General features: G+C 42.0%; 1 protein-coding gene across 1 annotated transcript in view; it reads right to left on the bottom strand.

Moving 5' to 3' along the window:
• ptprn2 (protein tyrosine phosphatase receptor type N2) overlaps nt 1-17,076 on the bottom strand; it is a gene marked incomplete at both ends in the record, with an annotated part of 271,437 nt that overhangs the window by 21,590 nt on the left and 232,771 nt on the right. Inside the window, 2 exons of the mRNA XM_080548915.1 lie at nt 3,210-3,413; nt 6,878-7,093. Coding sequence (XP_080405041.1) covers nt 3,210-3,413; nt 6,878-7,093 — 420 coding nt within the window. The remainder of the gene's footprint in view (nt 1-3,209; nt 3,414-6,877; nt 7,094-17,076) is intronic.

Raw genomic sequence — 17,076 nt, forward strand, 5'->3', positions numbered from 1 at the left:
AGCAGCGGACATTCAGTCATTTTGAGTGCAAATTCTCCCCTTTGGTTATTATTTGCAAGAAGCAAACCCATTATCTGTGTGTGTGCTGTTGAGTTGCCCATGCAAACAAACAATACACAATGAAAAAAGAACAATGTCTTCTCAAAACTGACTGCTGAGTGACAGCGTGTCATGGCCACTTGACAGAGCCAATCTGTGGTCTTGACATAGTGAACAACCCCGTGGCTCCACAGAAAATATTTTATCTGTGTATTTGGAAAGGACAACTAAATTGCCACCCATTCATTCAATTATGCACTTCTCTGAATGGATCAGATTTGAGGACAGTACAGTAAAGTGTACATGTTTTGGATATGTGGGTGTTATCAACTACGACTGTTTCTAGAGGAAGCAGTGGGCCACATCCTCCTCTAGAGCCACAGTAACAGAGTTGACGGAATAAAGGGATTATGGTTGCCAATCAGAGGTGCTGGGATGACTGTGTGTCAAGGAAACACTGAAACACTGTCTAATCCCCTTAAGCAGAGTCACCGCCAGTTGGAGGTGATCAATTAGATGAGAATGAGGTGACACACAGTTAGGGGAGCACGTAACACACTACTGTTTGTGTTGGAGTGAGTGAGTGAAATGCTAGAATATGCTACACCGAGATTACAGAACAGGCAGACTGTATACATTGTAGAGTATATAGTATATAGAAGATGTGTATGATACATTATCAATGTTTTCAATGGGATGCAAATTTATTGTTGAATTTAGCAAAGTGTATACATCTGTGTATGTAAAGTGCAGTGTTCAATGTCTCTCTGTAGGGGTCATGTAATGAATGTGGCATTGCTAGAAGTCATATTAATCAGTGCTCGATTCACAAGCCACAAAATCACTTATCCATGATAAATTGAAGTTATTTTCCTCTGCCTTTTTCTGTAACAAATGATTTATTTTCAGATTCATTCAACAGCTAGGCAAATTGGTGGAAATAAGTAATCAAAATAATGAAATGCTGCCTTGAGCTTGCTATTGATTTTCGGAGGAACAGAATAAGCATTTGTAAAGACTACACAGTAACAATGGCAACTACATCCACATCACGACCCTGTCTACTATAGAGCACTGAACATGCGCCAAGCACACACCGTCTCTACTGGGGAAACTAAAGCAGGAGAACAAGCTAGGTAAGAGCATCTGTAGTAGTACTGGGGTGCATCTGTAGTACTGGGGTGCACTGTCCAAGGTGCTGAACTCCTGACTAGAGAATCACATGACAGACATCACACTTCATGTACTGAAAAGGCAACAGCCTAGGTTTGAATCTGTTTGAAAATTGGATACACTGTACCGTATGCTGTGCACTGAAATGTACTATGGCGTTCCCATATTGTATATTAAATATGAATACGCTTGGGGGGTGTTTGACTGGTTGGCACACAGACAGCATTTCAAAACACCTCAGTACCGTATTGCAAGTTCACAAAAACAGAAAGGGGGGAAGAAGAACATCCGTAAAGGTAGGAATATTCTCTACAACAGTTGCTAACTCTGATTCTGATACTGGGAAATGATTATATAAGCCTCCGTCTGCAGTACTGAACTTAGTGTGTTGAAGTCACTACATCAACCAGGAGGAAGATAACATCATCCGCCTCATTTATCCTAAGGGGGCAGAATTCATGGTGTGTTTGTGTGTGTGTGTGTGTGTGTCTGTGTGTGTGTGTGTGTGTGTGTGTGTATGTGTGTGTGTGTGTGTGTGTGTGAGTATGTGTGTGCGTGTGCGTGTGCGTATGCGTGTGTGCGTGTGTGGGAGGGAGGGAGGGAGGTATAAGAGAAGCCCAGCATGTGTTCTTTGGAGACCCAGGTACTCTTCATCCCACTCTTCACTGCATGAGCTCCACAGAGAGAACGGCAGCAGAGATGAAAAGATACTGGTCTGAGATCAGCAATACTGAGGCAATCTCACACATGGTTAAACTGGAGATGGGAATGGAATACAGAAGACAGACACAAGTCACACAGCATCTCCATGTCAGATTTAAAGAGGAGTGAAGGTGCCCATGCTATTTTGTATTTTTAGACAAACCCTAACCCTTTTTAAAAAGGATTTGGTTGCTTCTCATAGTCAAAGCACATACAAATGACTTAGGTGTCTTTTATGTGATGTAGTGGCAAAATGCATTCCTATTCAAATTTTTCAAAAGACGCCTCTCAACAAACCTTGATGATTGCAACAAAAACCCATCCATTACCACAAGTACAACACGTTACTCAAATCCAATCTCATTCATTATAAACCCAATACAAAAGCTAGACATGCACGGTGATGGATTCTGCCCCATTAATGAAAACACTGCAAGGCATCTATCCATCTCTTTTATCAAGCTTGTCTCAAATGAATAAAACAAAAGTTGTGCAAAATTAAAACGATCCATTGTTCGTGTGGAACTGGTGGCCCCCATAAGAGACTCAAAGCCTTTTTTTGTTGTTGAGAAAAACAAAACAAAAATTCTGAAACATTCAGCTGGGTAATGATATTTCACTTTTGAGCTGCTCTCACCACACAAAGCAATATCAATCTCACTGCCTTCAACAGAGACCAAGACCGAGAGGGAGAGAGAGAGAGAGACAGAGAGAGAGACAGAGAGAGAGAGAGAGAGAGACAGAGAGAGAGAAAGAGAAGGAGAAGGAGAGAGAGAGAGACAGAGAGAGAGACAGAGAGAGAGAGAGAGAGAGAGAAAGAGAAGGAGAAGGAGAGAGAGAGAGGGAGAGTGAAAAACAGAATGAGAATGATAGAGAGGCAGGGTATAGGGATAAAGAAAGAAACTGTGACAAAGTGAGCTAGAATAGGAGTGAGAGAAAGAATGGCAGAGACCAAGATAAAGTGAGAGACAAAAGGAAAAAGAAAAGAGATAGAGATCGAACGAAAGATAGAGATGGAATGAAAACATAGAACAGAGTTATAGTGAGGAAAGTAAAAAAAAAAAGAAAAAAGAACCAGGCACACAAACAGAATAGAAGCTGCTGGAGAACAGAGCAGAGCCGTAGATACGCTTCCACTTCTGTGCTCCATGTTGGCACCACATTCCACATTTGTTCTTCTTTTTTTTTTTTTCCCCAACATGGCGCCTCTATCATTTCTAAATCTCAAACTGAGCCAAGCTCTGTACTGTGTGACTATGGATCTATGAGTCTAGCAGTGATGCGTGGAGGTTTACCAGGATCATGTGTCCAGTGGAGATGTCCATGTTGGAGGGGACCGGCTCCTCACACCAGGAGGAGGTGCTGCTGCGGGCGGAGGGGCTGGCCGTCGGCCCATCGCTGAACTGAGACGACACGCTGTTCAGGCGTGAGTGACGCAGAGGCTCCGGGCGCTCCCTCTGCTCCGAGGAACGCGCTGCCATCCGTTGACGACATAGCTCCTACAGGAGAGGAGACTCGGTCAGGCATTGTTTTAGAGAAAAGACATGCTTCCTCTACTTGACTGTACATATGAATATAGTCAAAGGTTATGAGGCCATAGACAAGCCTGAATAGTCAAAGACAGTATATGTTTACAGAAAAAACGGTGATAACAAAACCTAATTTGACTGCCATACAGTATCTTCTGTGTTGATTTCCTTTTGTAATCATTCTCCTTCAAAGCACAGTATTTGAAAAATAAATATTGTATTTTGTTCATGTTGGAATGTGATTTTATAATACAATATGTTTGTAAACACAAGACAAAAAATTATAGAAACACTTCTATCTATTCCACTTTTTGAAGCATTTCAAGAAACATACAAAAATCTAAGTTTAATCACCAATTTCATGTTCAGGTAAGAAGAATTTCTGACCCATTACTCAAACAGATTAAAACATAACAGGAAATCAATACTTAAGCCCAATGGGATATTGCTATTCCTCCACTCTTGTAGCCTACTACTACTACGTTGCTACCACTGAGATGAGCAGCATACACAGTTCACGTTGGCATTTTGATTGATATTGTATGTCTTACTCTATTGCTATTTTATGGGAATTTTTAAGATTTGGAGACTTGTATAAGAAGAAAAAAACTCCTCCTCCACTGCCGCCACCCCGCCACGAAGATTACTCCTCTCCAAAGGACTCTGCTTTCCTCCCACCATGCCTCCGTGCACAGACGGCCCATTAAGGACTCCCAGCTAAGGCGTTATCTAGCCAGCCAGTCATTTCCCCCCAAATCAAAAAAAGAGGGAAAAGAGAAGAAAAAAACATCCCTCATTGTTTGAAGACGCGCGCACACACACACACACACACACACACACACACACACACACACACACACACACACACACACACTCCCATCTCCCCTCCTGATAGTGTCAGTCTTATCTACAGCTGGAGATTTCTCCATTCTATTCACAGGATCAGTAAATCCCATCGTGTTTGGTCTAGGCAGCACCAGTCAGACCCAGAGACAGATCTTCATACACAATGAATAACCAGGAGAGGAGAATAGGACAGAATAAATGTCTTCTAAAAGCACATGCGATCTCATGATCTATCATTGTGATATTTCACTCTAGGGAGTCGCCTCTCTAAGCCTTGGTCTAGGATCAGCTTTCCCCCACGTCAAACCTTAATCATTCTAACCATGAAAAGCCGCCCTGGGCCACGGCCTGAGGGCATATCTACGTCTGCCTAATAATTCATTCTGTTTCTCTACACCTGCACAAAGCAAAGCACTGAGATGGATGAGAACCGTGTGAGTATAGAGTATAGAAGAAAGGTAGGCTATGTCTTCTCCATAAGGGGCCATAAACAGTAGTCTATGGGTAAGAAAATAATCAGAATAATCAAAATGATCAAACTATCAAACTAACTATCAAACCAAATTATCAAACTAGATTCTACTTTGCAAAAATCGCTCCAACCATATGCTTTTATTCAGCTACAAAATCAATCAAATGAATCAAACAGTATAATAAATCATAGGCTAGATACAAACAGTGTACTTGTGAGGGAATAGAGGTGTGAGTATGACATTATTAAAGAGAACCAGAGGACACCAAAGAAGAGAGAAATGAGTCCCAGAGTAGAGCACTGATCCTGGGCACAGCCACCCAGCTGTCTCTGGCCACTCTGGAACATCTACGCAAGTGTGAGACATATTGTAAGCACATGAATGTCAGACAGCTTCCTTCATCTTCTCTCTTACGTTTTCCAATAAAGAACCATACGCCAAAATAAAGAAGGGTGACATTGTCTGCCTAGAGATAAGTCGAGCTCAGTAGATTGTTGTCGACTGCCATTGCCTGCCTTTCTATTTTTTGTGTTCTTTTTCTTGTGTGGAGTGGGGTCACAGTCCTACTCATTACATGTTTAAATTGTTTTATGTGTATAATGTAGAGAGGGAGACAGATGAGAGGGAGGAGAGGAGAGAGATAGGCTTGAACCGCGACCTTCAGGAGACAGTATATATATATATAGCATATATGCTAATGTCCAGAGCTTGACTACTAAGCCATGACTTCGCCACAATTACACCTATTTCTACCATGTTAGATATTGTTTAGATATCATGTTTAGATATCATGTTTAGATCATGTTTAGTATTCAACTGTGTTTAATAACACCATGTTTAGATATTTAGCATGTTTAGATATTTATTCAACTTATTGAGGAGAAAAGTGGAGAAACATTGGGGAAACTGGTCATGAATACGGGTATCATAAATAAAACATTTCTTTGCTCTCTAAATTATTGTGCATCCTCACATCTTTATGGATAGGCGACAGTGTGAAAAGCTTATTAAATATTGAAAATGTGAGAGCGACGGGCAGTACCATGCTGAGCACAGCTGAGCCCCAGCGCAGAATCAATAAGCCCCAGCCACGCGGTGGCCAGGCAGGAAGGCAGGGGATAGGTCACACACCACCCTGCCTCCATGCTGATCACACCACCCTGCCTCCATGCTGATCACACCCTCCCTCATTACACCACCCTGCCTCCATGCTGATCACACCCTCCCTCATTACACCACCCTGCCTCCATGCTGATCACACCCTCCCTCATCACACACCACCCTGCCTCCATGCTGATCACACCCTCCCTCATCACACACCACCCTGCCTCCATGCTGATCACACCCTCCCTCATTACACCACCCTGCCTCCATGCTGATCACACCCTCCCTCATTACACCACCCTGCCTCCATGCTGATCACACCCTCCCTCATCACACACCACCCTGCCTCCATGATAATCACACCCTCCCTCATTACACCACCCTGCCTCCATGCTGATCACACCCTCCCTCATCACACACCACCCTGCCTCCATGCTGATCACACCCTCCCTCATCACACACCACCCTGCCTCCATGCTGATCACACCCTCCCTCATCACAGGCCACATCACATACAGCTGGCTCTGGGATACTGGATCTCCTGTACACACTGTCTGGATTTTACATCTCAGGATATTCTTAGGGGGAAGATGATAAGCAATACTGTATGATTCATTGTGTATATAACCCCCCCCCCCCCCCCCCACTAAATAGCTCCTTTGAAATTATGAAATCCCTAACTATCACATAATACAAGATCAATCCTGTTGTGTATAGAAAAACTATAGATATCCAGACATATCTCAGAAGAAAACCCTAAATAGAAGAGCTCTATCATTATCATGAAGAAACCACATTGTGTAAATAACTGTCACAACATGACAAAAACAAATGAGGTAGATATGCAATTAAAAACAACCATTTATCTAAAGCCACAAGAAGACAGCTACCGCATGCACAACCAGCAATCAGAAATGCCCAATAGGAAGGCTTCATGCTCAGTCAGTAGGCGAGGAAAAGCTCAGCATGCTGTGAGGTGATTGGTTGAGGATGAGGGGGGCCTGCTCTTACCTGATAGGTTGCGGTTGCATCAGCGCTGGTGTCAGTCCCCAGGCTGGCAAGCTTTTCCTTCAGTTGGAGGTGGGAGTGATGGCGCTGGCAGAAGAGAGACACAGACAAGGCCAGAACCCCCAGGACGAACACCATGGAGAGCACGGTCAGCACCAGGAACTGGCCAGGTTCCAGCCGCGTCTCCTTGACCACAGGGATCTGGCTTAGGCTGGCCCTCTGGAACACACAGACACAGAGATGACTATCAGTACATCTATAACTCACACTGACAATAAGGGAGGTCAGGCTTCTGTAGTGCAGCACTTTCATCATGTATGGAGAGAAATAAGGGAAAAGGTTTTGAAATACAATAGGAAATACAATAGGAAATACAATAGGAAATACTGATATACGATACAATACACTGTGGTACCTATGAAATACTAACTTTGAAATAAAAAGAATATAAAAAGAATATAACATCGCTGAGGCTATTTACAATAGAGAATTTACTGTAGCTCTAAAGTAAAAACATACGATCAGTGTGACAATAATAAACCAGAATTATTAGGATATTATTAGGATACAACCTAAATGTACATACTACACACATGCACTATGGAAAAGAAAAGCTTCTGTCTCAACTTAAAACAAATTGCATTACATCCCTATTTCTCTCTGCCTGACCAGCCCAGCCACAGCTAGCACTAATAGCAGTTTTATAATGTGCATTCAAACTCACTCAGCCCCTGTTACCCTGCCATACACAGCTTACACACTGTGCTCCTCTATAGACATGTATGGCCCATTTTGTCTTGGCATGGGGAGGCATGCCACTGTGTAGCTACAGGAGGTTTGGACACTTAAAGCTTGTCACTAATTAGCCCCTATCGCCTTGAGTTTGGCTGGATTAGGACCTGGCCCAAGCCCCTGAGCTAATGGTTAGGAGGACTTGAAAGTGGGCCACTCAGATTGGGCTTGTACCCAGCTTGTACCCAGTAGCCTACCACCAGAGATGCTAACCCCCTTCCCTTATGGCTAATGGTAATGCTAAGCCTAGGAGAATGGCATGGTATTGTCTCCTATGGTCCTGTGTGGCTTAGGATGCTCTGGTCCTAAGTGGGCTTTAGCATTGTGTAACAGGAGGGGAACCCAAATGTATGTCAGAGACTGGACTACAGGCCAAACACTTAGTCCACCTCCATCTACATAGCCTATAGTCTTCTTCTACAACAAAGGCAATGCATCAGGGTTTCCAAAACTTCAGTCAATTATTTTCTCTCCCTCAGGTTACAACAAAAATAAACTACCAAGTCAAATCAAAATGGCATGACAATCATGAATGTTGTAACACTGTACTTACACATAGGGGGCATGACAGTCATGTAAGAAACAGCTGCAGAAACAGCAAAAGGACAGCTACGTCGTATTTCTCCAAACAGAAATCTATCTGTAAGCAGGTGGGTTTAACCTTCAGTGATTGTATGATTGTATGGATGCTGAGATCTCACTGATTACCATGTTGGCCTGATGACAGTGTCTGTTGATTCCACTGTTGTAGAACGAGTCTGACATACAGCTTCAATCAACAACCAACCTTTGACAACAATCAAGAGGTTTGAAGTGCACCGTGCCAATGGCCAGGGTGAAAACAGAAAGAAAGCTTTGGCAAGCTTGAAGCATCATCTACTACTCTTTGAAAGTATATTTATTGTTTCCTAATGTTGAGATACAAATCAGAGATAAGAGATTTGAGAGAGAGAGGCCCTCAATAAGAGAACATAGTCCCTTTTTAGACAAGAGAGAGTTTTTGTTCATTTATTGCCAATTAAATTGCACTTGCAAATGTCCAATAGGTTTTGTGAAACATACACAAAGATAGCCGACTTAGAGAAGACTGACAGATAATTTGAATCAGTTTGCTTACAGCTATAGTTACTGTAGGATACACATTTCATAACAATGACAAACTGTAATGCAAGAATTATTAAATTAAGATATAAATAATATTAATGATATGTAGTATACATACGCACGTTACGCTGATCACTGTGAGCATCAGACACACATTTCTTAACCCCCCCACCCCCCTCAACATACTTCCTAAATAAAAATAAAATTACTAAGAAGACATTTTGAATAATATTCTATATATTCTATATTCTATATGGTTTTACGGATTTGTGGATCGACTGAAAAGACAAAGGGTCATGTTATCGCTTATGTTAGGGTCATGTTAGGCGTATACCAAAAGGCTAAGACCAATCTTTATTTTCAAAATCAGTCTACCTTGACTTATGATGGTCATGTTATGTTGTATATGTGCAAATTCACAGGCTAGGCTACTCTGTGACGTTTTTACTAACAAACTAACTCATCTCACATACTCAATCACTCACTCACTAAGTTGTTCTCTCTCTCTCTCTCTCTCTCTCTCTCTCTCTCTCTCTCTCTCTCTCTCTCTTTCTCTCTCTCTCTCTCAACAGGATTAGCAGAATGTTGGTGGAGACAAAGGGCAGATGGATCTGGGCTCTGGCTTATTCAAATGATGTAGAAAAGGTCACAGAGAGAGAGAGAGGGGCCAGAGGGGCGGCTGGCTATCCATTCAGGCTCTGATCACAATACTTTAAAGGAGTTGAAGTTAACATCACCCCCAACACACACACACACACACACACACACACACACACACACACACACACACACACACACACACACACACACACACACACACACACACACACACACACACACACACACACACACACACACACACACACACACACACACACACACACATACACACACACACACACACCAAACTAAACTAAAAGTAAATAGCTTTTAGCTTTTTAAAAATTATTTTTTTAAATTATTTTTAAAATCTTTTTTCAAGCCCAAATTAGATGTTTGTTAGATAAAAAACACATAATCCAAAAGTTGATGTCTAATACCAGCAATTGATAAAAGACAACTCTGATTATTGTATTTCAACAGTTACCTTAAATGTAGCAGTGCAATATTTCTCTTTCTGTCAATGCAGTTTTCAGTCATAACATCTATTATATCAGTGTCTAGGCCTAATTAAATAAAAATATTATCAACTGAAATGTACACATAACATTATGTTATTATTGCAGATGTGAAGCTTTTAATAACCTTTAAATACTGTTGTTCTCAGTTCACCAATTACTGCAATTGCATGTATTGTATTGAATTAGACTAACCTATTCGGTTATTACAGAGCAATTAAAAACAAAGTAATGATGTGAAAAAAATCCCTTTCAGTTAAGCCTACAAAGACATAATGGAGAAAATATCAAACTTCTAGGCTACAAAACATTGATTAGTTTTAACTTGAGGGTATCCACTTGCCGATAGAGGACATTGATCTTCTCCAACTCAGTGTGCTCAGTTCATCAATACATTCTCCATTGGTACCCGGGGAATGATTCTGACAAACACTTTGTCCCATGCCTGCCAGATGTGCCGATTGGTCACTTCGAACATCCCTACCCTTTTATTATTATTATTATTATTATTATTATTATTATTATTATTATTATTAGGCTATTATTATTATTATTATTATTATTATTATTATTGTTATTATTATTATTATTATTATTATTATTATTATTATTATTATTATTATTAAGAGTTTAATCACATTCGACAAGCAACCCCGTAGTAAAACATTACTACGAAATTCAATTCAATGTAATTCTAATCTTCAGTCATACTTATTTTTCATGCCATTATGGGTTTGGTATCCCGACACTGTCGTCTAATTATCGTCTCAAGCATCGACAGAGGCCGTGATCACAGAATGCACATAACATATTGCAAACCAAGAAACGCTTTGAATAAAAACATATGTCAAATCCTTATTTTCCTGCCTTACAATTTATTAACGGTCGACGATAGCCTATAGCCGACCTCCCACACAAGTTTTCAATACGTCTCCCCGGTGTCTTTTTACGCAATTGCCGCATTACACATATCTAGATAACATCATACAAATAACACATGCTTGAATATAATTACCGAAATCCATGTTGAGGTGCAGGTCAGATGATTTAGTAAACAGTAGCCTAGATATATCTTATATTCCAGAAAGCAGATTTAACAGACAGCGGGGAGCGCAACTCCAGCAGGTTACTGCGTCCCAGCCGTCCACTCAGTTCTGTCCCTAAAAGTTGCGTGTCCCCTGCCTCTCCATGCGCTCCCCGCGCGACAAAAGACTGCGGCTTCAAATGCTTGAACACGAAGATGGAGGAGAAGAAAAAGAGAGAAAATAAAAAGGAGGAGAATGAGGGATATGCCCGCCTGATTTTCCGAGCCTTGCAAGAATGTGCAGCCTAGTGAGTCCTTTCAGCACCTCTATACCAATGAAAGGAGAGGGGAGACGGGTTGGAGGCTGAGCCCCTCCTTATATTCAGCCGCTCAGGAGTCCCTGTCTGTTGCACATGTCATATCCACTGGTTGCTATAGCGATGCCTCCACATGTTGTCGACAGTGAGTGTTCAAGGAGGGATGCTTGGCTAATAGGCTTGTGGGTTAAAGGGGGATATGAATGGACATCGGGCTAGTCACTCATTTGTTAAGCTACTTGGGGTCTCTGTGTTCTGTGTGTGAATTGCTGCTTTCTCAGGCTCTACCCCTTGTTTCTGGCTCCCTCTCCCCCAGATAGCCTACAGTAGGCCTATACAAAGAATGAATACAATTATTCCATAAATGAGAGGAGAATGAGGGAATCGTGTATAGGCTTATTCACCAAAGTAGTTACTGCATACACAAGTTAATGACCTTTATAGTATACTCTCATATTGTCTATACAAAAATAATATAATAATAATAATAATATAATAATAATAATAGGTGTTTGATCTGAACTGGTGCAGTGGCCCTCTAAAGACAAAGTGAACTGAAAAGCATCGGTTTTTCTACCTCAGTAAAACAGTGTATCTAAGTCTAACCATATGAACTGAGACTATTCTGACAAGGTAGAAAGAGCGGGAAAGAAGTTTCAGAGAGAAAATCCACAAAAAGTCCTTGCTAATTAGTTATCAGGCTGAAAAATGATGGAGAGCAACAGCTGCAGCAAGCAGGGAGAGAGAGGATTATGGAGAGCAGAGAGAGAAAAGGAGAAAGAAAAGGAAAGGGGGCGGTGAAGAGAGAGAGGGGGGGGGAATCCTGTCAAATGCAGATGACGAGTCTTTGGGGTGGGGTTGGGGGGGCTCTCCAGTTTATTTTTTCTATTCAGATAGAACCCCCTCCTCCTCCCCATTGTCCCCATGTGTGACAGCTGGAGTTGGCAGTGTGAAGGGGGGAACAAAAAGTAGCCCCTGTCCACCGACTTCACCGGGAGAGCATATTCAGCCAGAGAGGTGCTGCACAGAAGCCCAATATTTCATCTGTTGTAGACTTACTCTCCACAAGCACTCAAAAGGAATAGATCATACTTAGGTTGTTAACGTTAAAGACTCCTTTGACAAGTCCATACAGTACTACAATAGTTATTCCAAATGCATTGACGATAGCAGTACTGTAATTTCGGTAGAGCAAGTTGAAATTACAGTCTATATAACCATAGGTTGTCATAGCCTTACACACGAATTATGGACTCTATTTGTTGTATGGCGTATTAGCAATCATGGATAATGGCTTTTCATAAACCTGAAAACACTGTTTTATGTCTTAACATAACTTCAAATTGACTTTGTTCCTGTACATTCAACTGTTCTTAGTTGTTTCATCGCTGACAAACATTGCATCAGACATGAAGCCCTGGGCCTAAGCTGTGTAGAATAAGCCTCCCAGACCAAGCCTGGTGTATAATCATGCCTATCCCATTCTCCACTGAACTGGAAGGACCCTGTGTCTAGTCACAAACTAAATCCCCCCAAGAGGTAAACTATTTCCTGTCCCCACAAAATTGAGGGGTTCTGTGGACATCCACTCTTCAACCCTCACACACCAACCCCAACCCTCATCACTGTGGACATCCAACCCTCACACACCAACCCCAACCCTCATCACTGTGGACATCCAACCCTCACACACCAACCCCAACCCTCATCACTGTGGACATCCAACCCTCACACACCAACCCCAACCCTCATCACTGCCATGCAGGAGGATCCACCTGGACACTCCACTGGAGTGAAAACAGAAAAGAAATGCTTGACAAGCTTCCCTAACCAGCCACCTACTAGGGTGAGGAGAGAGAGGAGAGGGGAGAGGGGAGAAGAGAGGAGAGGGGAGAAGAGAGGAGAGGGGAGAAGAGAGAGGAGAGGTGAGAGGCGAGAGGTGAGAAGAGAGAGGAGAGAGGAGAGAGAGAGGAGAGAGGAGAGAGGAAAGAGAGAGGAGAGAGGAGAGAGGAGAGGTGAGAAGAGAGAGGAGAGAGAGAGGAGAGAGGAGAGAGAGAGGAGAGAGGAGAGAGGAGAGAGAGAGGAGAGAGGAGAGAGGAGAGGTGAGAAGAGAGAGGAGAGAGAGAGGAGAGAGGAGAGAGAGAGGAGAGAGGAGAGAGGAGAGAGAGAGGAGAGAGGAGAGAGGAGAGGGGAGAGGAGAGGTGAGAGTGACTCCAACACCATTTTTTTTCCAGGAACTCAGCACAATGGCCAAATTTTCACACATTACAACCATTACACGCTGCACACTAGATTTCACGACTCATGTCACATCCTCTGCCAGCATTGAAAGAGCGGCCCTCACTAACGGTTATCACGCCAGGTAGCTCTGATTCATCCCTATAGAACTCTGGAGGATCTTGTCACAGATAATAGGTGTTGAAGTCACAGTCATGGTCAAACAGTGTGGCATAAATGCCAATGAAATGTGTACAGTATGTAGGCTATGTACTTATGTATAAACTCTTACATAATACAGTAATGACGCATCATTAAAACAAAAGCATTTCATAGATTTAACTCAACACTGATGACAGTTCTCTGAAACTCACTCTGTGCCGGTTCTATCTCACGTACATAATCATTGTGGTCCAACAGGCTTATCTCCCAGCTGTCCCTCCACTTGTCTCTATGACACATTTCTCATTTCTCATAAAAACGGAAAAAGCTGAGGCAATGTTTAAACAGGGAGTAGGAAGTACAATATACTTCACAACGTTGGAGAGAGAGGGGAAGGGAATGTTAAACACATGTCAGGATCAAGTGCACTACCTGAGCACTACAAAGACATCCAGTGCCTACACAGCCATGACAGTTGTGTGTGTATGTGCTTGTGTGCATGTGTCCCTGTGTGTTTGTCTGTGTATGTATGTGTGTGTGAGAGAGAGAGAGAGAGATAGTGTGTCCCTGTGTGTGTATGTGTGTGTGTGTGTGTGTGTACTCTACTGTATGTGCTTGTGTGCATGTGTGTCTGTGTGTTTGTCTGTGTATGTATGTGTGTGAGAGAGAGTGTGTGTGTGTGTGTGTATGTGTGTGTGTGTGTGTGTGTGTATGTGTATGTGTGTGTGTGTGTATGTGTGTGTGTGTGTGTACTCTACTGTATGTGTGTGTCTGACAGAGACTCAGCAGTGAAACCTCAGGCCGTGTAATATATTTGAGTAAACAGGAGATGAAGGCGGGTAGTGGAGGGAGGAGGGCTGATGAAAGGCCTGGTGAAAGTGGTGGTCCACATCCCAACCCTGGTATAATGAGATCAGATTAGCCTAATGCATTTACACTGCTACTGCATCACAATACCTCACTCTGTACCTACCTACCAGAGACACACCATGTATATGTATACATCCACAGCTTTATTGTGCATACTACATGTGTACTAATTCCAATTCTGTAAGGATCTTTGCAATGGGGTGTAATACATTATTCATTAAATATCTATAACAGTTGCTGTGCCTGCATTTAGGGAAGGTGTTGGAGGAGAATTATTTTCTCTAATGCCGGGAATGATTTGTGTGAATCAAAAGACTTTGGGGCCTGTTTTTTAGCAGATACTCCAGATGTTATTGTTGTTGCTGCTGCTGAGACTGGGGGGAAAAACATGACATCTCGTCTGGAATCCACTGTGTGATATCCACTGTGGGCAGAGTTTTCTTATTCTTATTGACAATGATTAATTTTCTGCTTGTTTCATCAAATAACATATCTTTTTAGATCCAAAAAAGAGAAATGCCATTACTAGTGATCAAAGCACACATGTAGATAGCAAGTTTGGCTGCAGCTACAGTATCACTCCCGTCAGTTGTATAACTGAACTTCCTACTTAACAAGAGCAACTACAGTGAAACAAGAGGAAAGGAACACAAACAAGGAAAGCCACTTTCTTACACTCATCGAACATTTTATTCGGATACACCATCTCATTAATTCAGGTGGTGTAATAGTGTGGGGAATGTTTTCTTTGCATGCTTTGGGCCCGTTAATACCAATCAAGCATCGCTTGAATGCCACAGCCTATTTGAGTGTTGCTGCTGACCATGTGCATCCCTTCATGGCCACAATGTACCCATCTTCTAATGGCTACTTCCAGCATGATAATATCACAAAGCAAAAGTAATCTCAAACTGGTTTCATGAACATAACAATGAATTCAGTGTTCTTCAGTGGCCTTCCCAGTCACCGGATCTGAATCCAATAGAACATCTTTGGGATGTGGTAGAATGGGAGATTCACAGCTTGAAAGTGCACCTGAAACATCTACAGGAATTGTGTGATGCAATCATATCATCATGGACCAGAATCTCAAAGAAATGTTTCCAACATCTTGTGGAATCAATATCACAAAGAATTTAACTGTTTTGAGAGTAAAGGGAGCCCCAACCCAGTATTAGTATAGTGTTCCCTAATAAAGTGTTCTGTGAGTGTATTTTTTCTCATCATTTCCAACAGACATTCACTAAACAAAAAGCCAGGAAATGTGTGAAATTAAAAGTGTGAGCAAGCATCTTTCCTGATGGATAATGTTCAAAGACATAAAGGTGCATTTTTGTGTTTTGCTTCAAACATGTGAATTGCTGTGTCTAATGTTCATCCATAGCTTGGAAAGAACCTATTCAAACCAAAGTGTGTCAGCCATGTCATTCTGGTGTTCTCCCCAGATTAGCTTGTTCAAATAAGCCTCTTCCTTGTGTGAATCCTAGCCCAGGCATCCAAGCCCATGCCAAGTGGTTCAAAGCTGTAAACATGCTGTTGATCAAGGTAAATGCTATGCCTGTCATCTAGCCTATATTTAAAGCATGGTAGAAAAACCCACGCACATTCACAACAATGTCTGCTCCAAAAGAGAAAAGGCCTGGTGGCTGGCATAGCTGGCAGGGTAATAATATATTCCACACCTGGAGAGGAAAATTGGGTTAGACTGGGAAAACTGATGGATTGACATATGAAGATGTGGATGGATTGATACAGGACATGCTTATGGGTCTGTTAAAGTGTAAGTCTTTAGCACTGTGTGTTCTGTATACACTGTATGTGTGTGTGTGTGTGTGTGTGTGTGTGTGTGTGTGTGTGTGTGTGTGTGTGTGTGTGTGTGTGTGTGTGTGTGTGTGTGTGTGTGTGTGTGTGTGTGTGTGTGTGTGTGTGTGTGTGTGTGTGTGTGTGTGTGTGTGTGGGGGGGGGGGTATGTGCACATGTTATGCAGGGAGATGTTTAGGGAGAACAAATGGACAGTGTATCTCTTCATGTTCAAAGATGGGATGGCAGAGTGTAACATGGTCAAAGACCTGAGGCTCTGAGAGGAATGTGTAACCGAGAACAAACAACCGGAGCTTTATCTGCAGCAGACCAACAGTCAAAGTGAGGAGGTGCTCAATAGAAGGAATATATAACAATATATTTTATTTTAACGCTCTACACTGCACTCATAATCTATAGGTATCAAGCAGGATTGTATGAGGTAACATGAGGTGAGTCATTGCTGATTCAAAGTAGATTGATTTTCATATTTCTGACACCAGGCAGGAATGTTTCCATGTTACAGCCAAATCCCAGTGAAACGCTAAAAACAATTACTCTAAGTAGCACTTACAAATGAACAATTAAAGTTGAGTCAACAACCATCAGTGGAGGTGTTTGCATTGTTACCATGTGTCAACTCAAATTAAGCTCTGATTGCATTCTGGGAGAAACTAGAAGACTTATTTCAGAGATGTAATGAGATTTCTATAAAGCTAGAGTGTGAATATTATGATAGTGAAAGCTCAAATTCAGCAAATGCAGATGTACAAAATGCAATTTACCAAGGAAACACTA

This window comes from Nansenia antarctica (assembly GCF_963989245.1).
Source record: "Nansenia antarctica genome assembly, chromosome: 19".
Lineage (NCBI taxonomy): Eukaryota > Metazoa > Chordata > Actinopteri > Argentiniformes > Microstomatidae > Nansenia > Nansenia antarctica.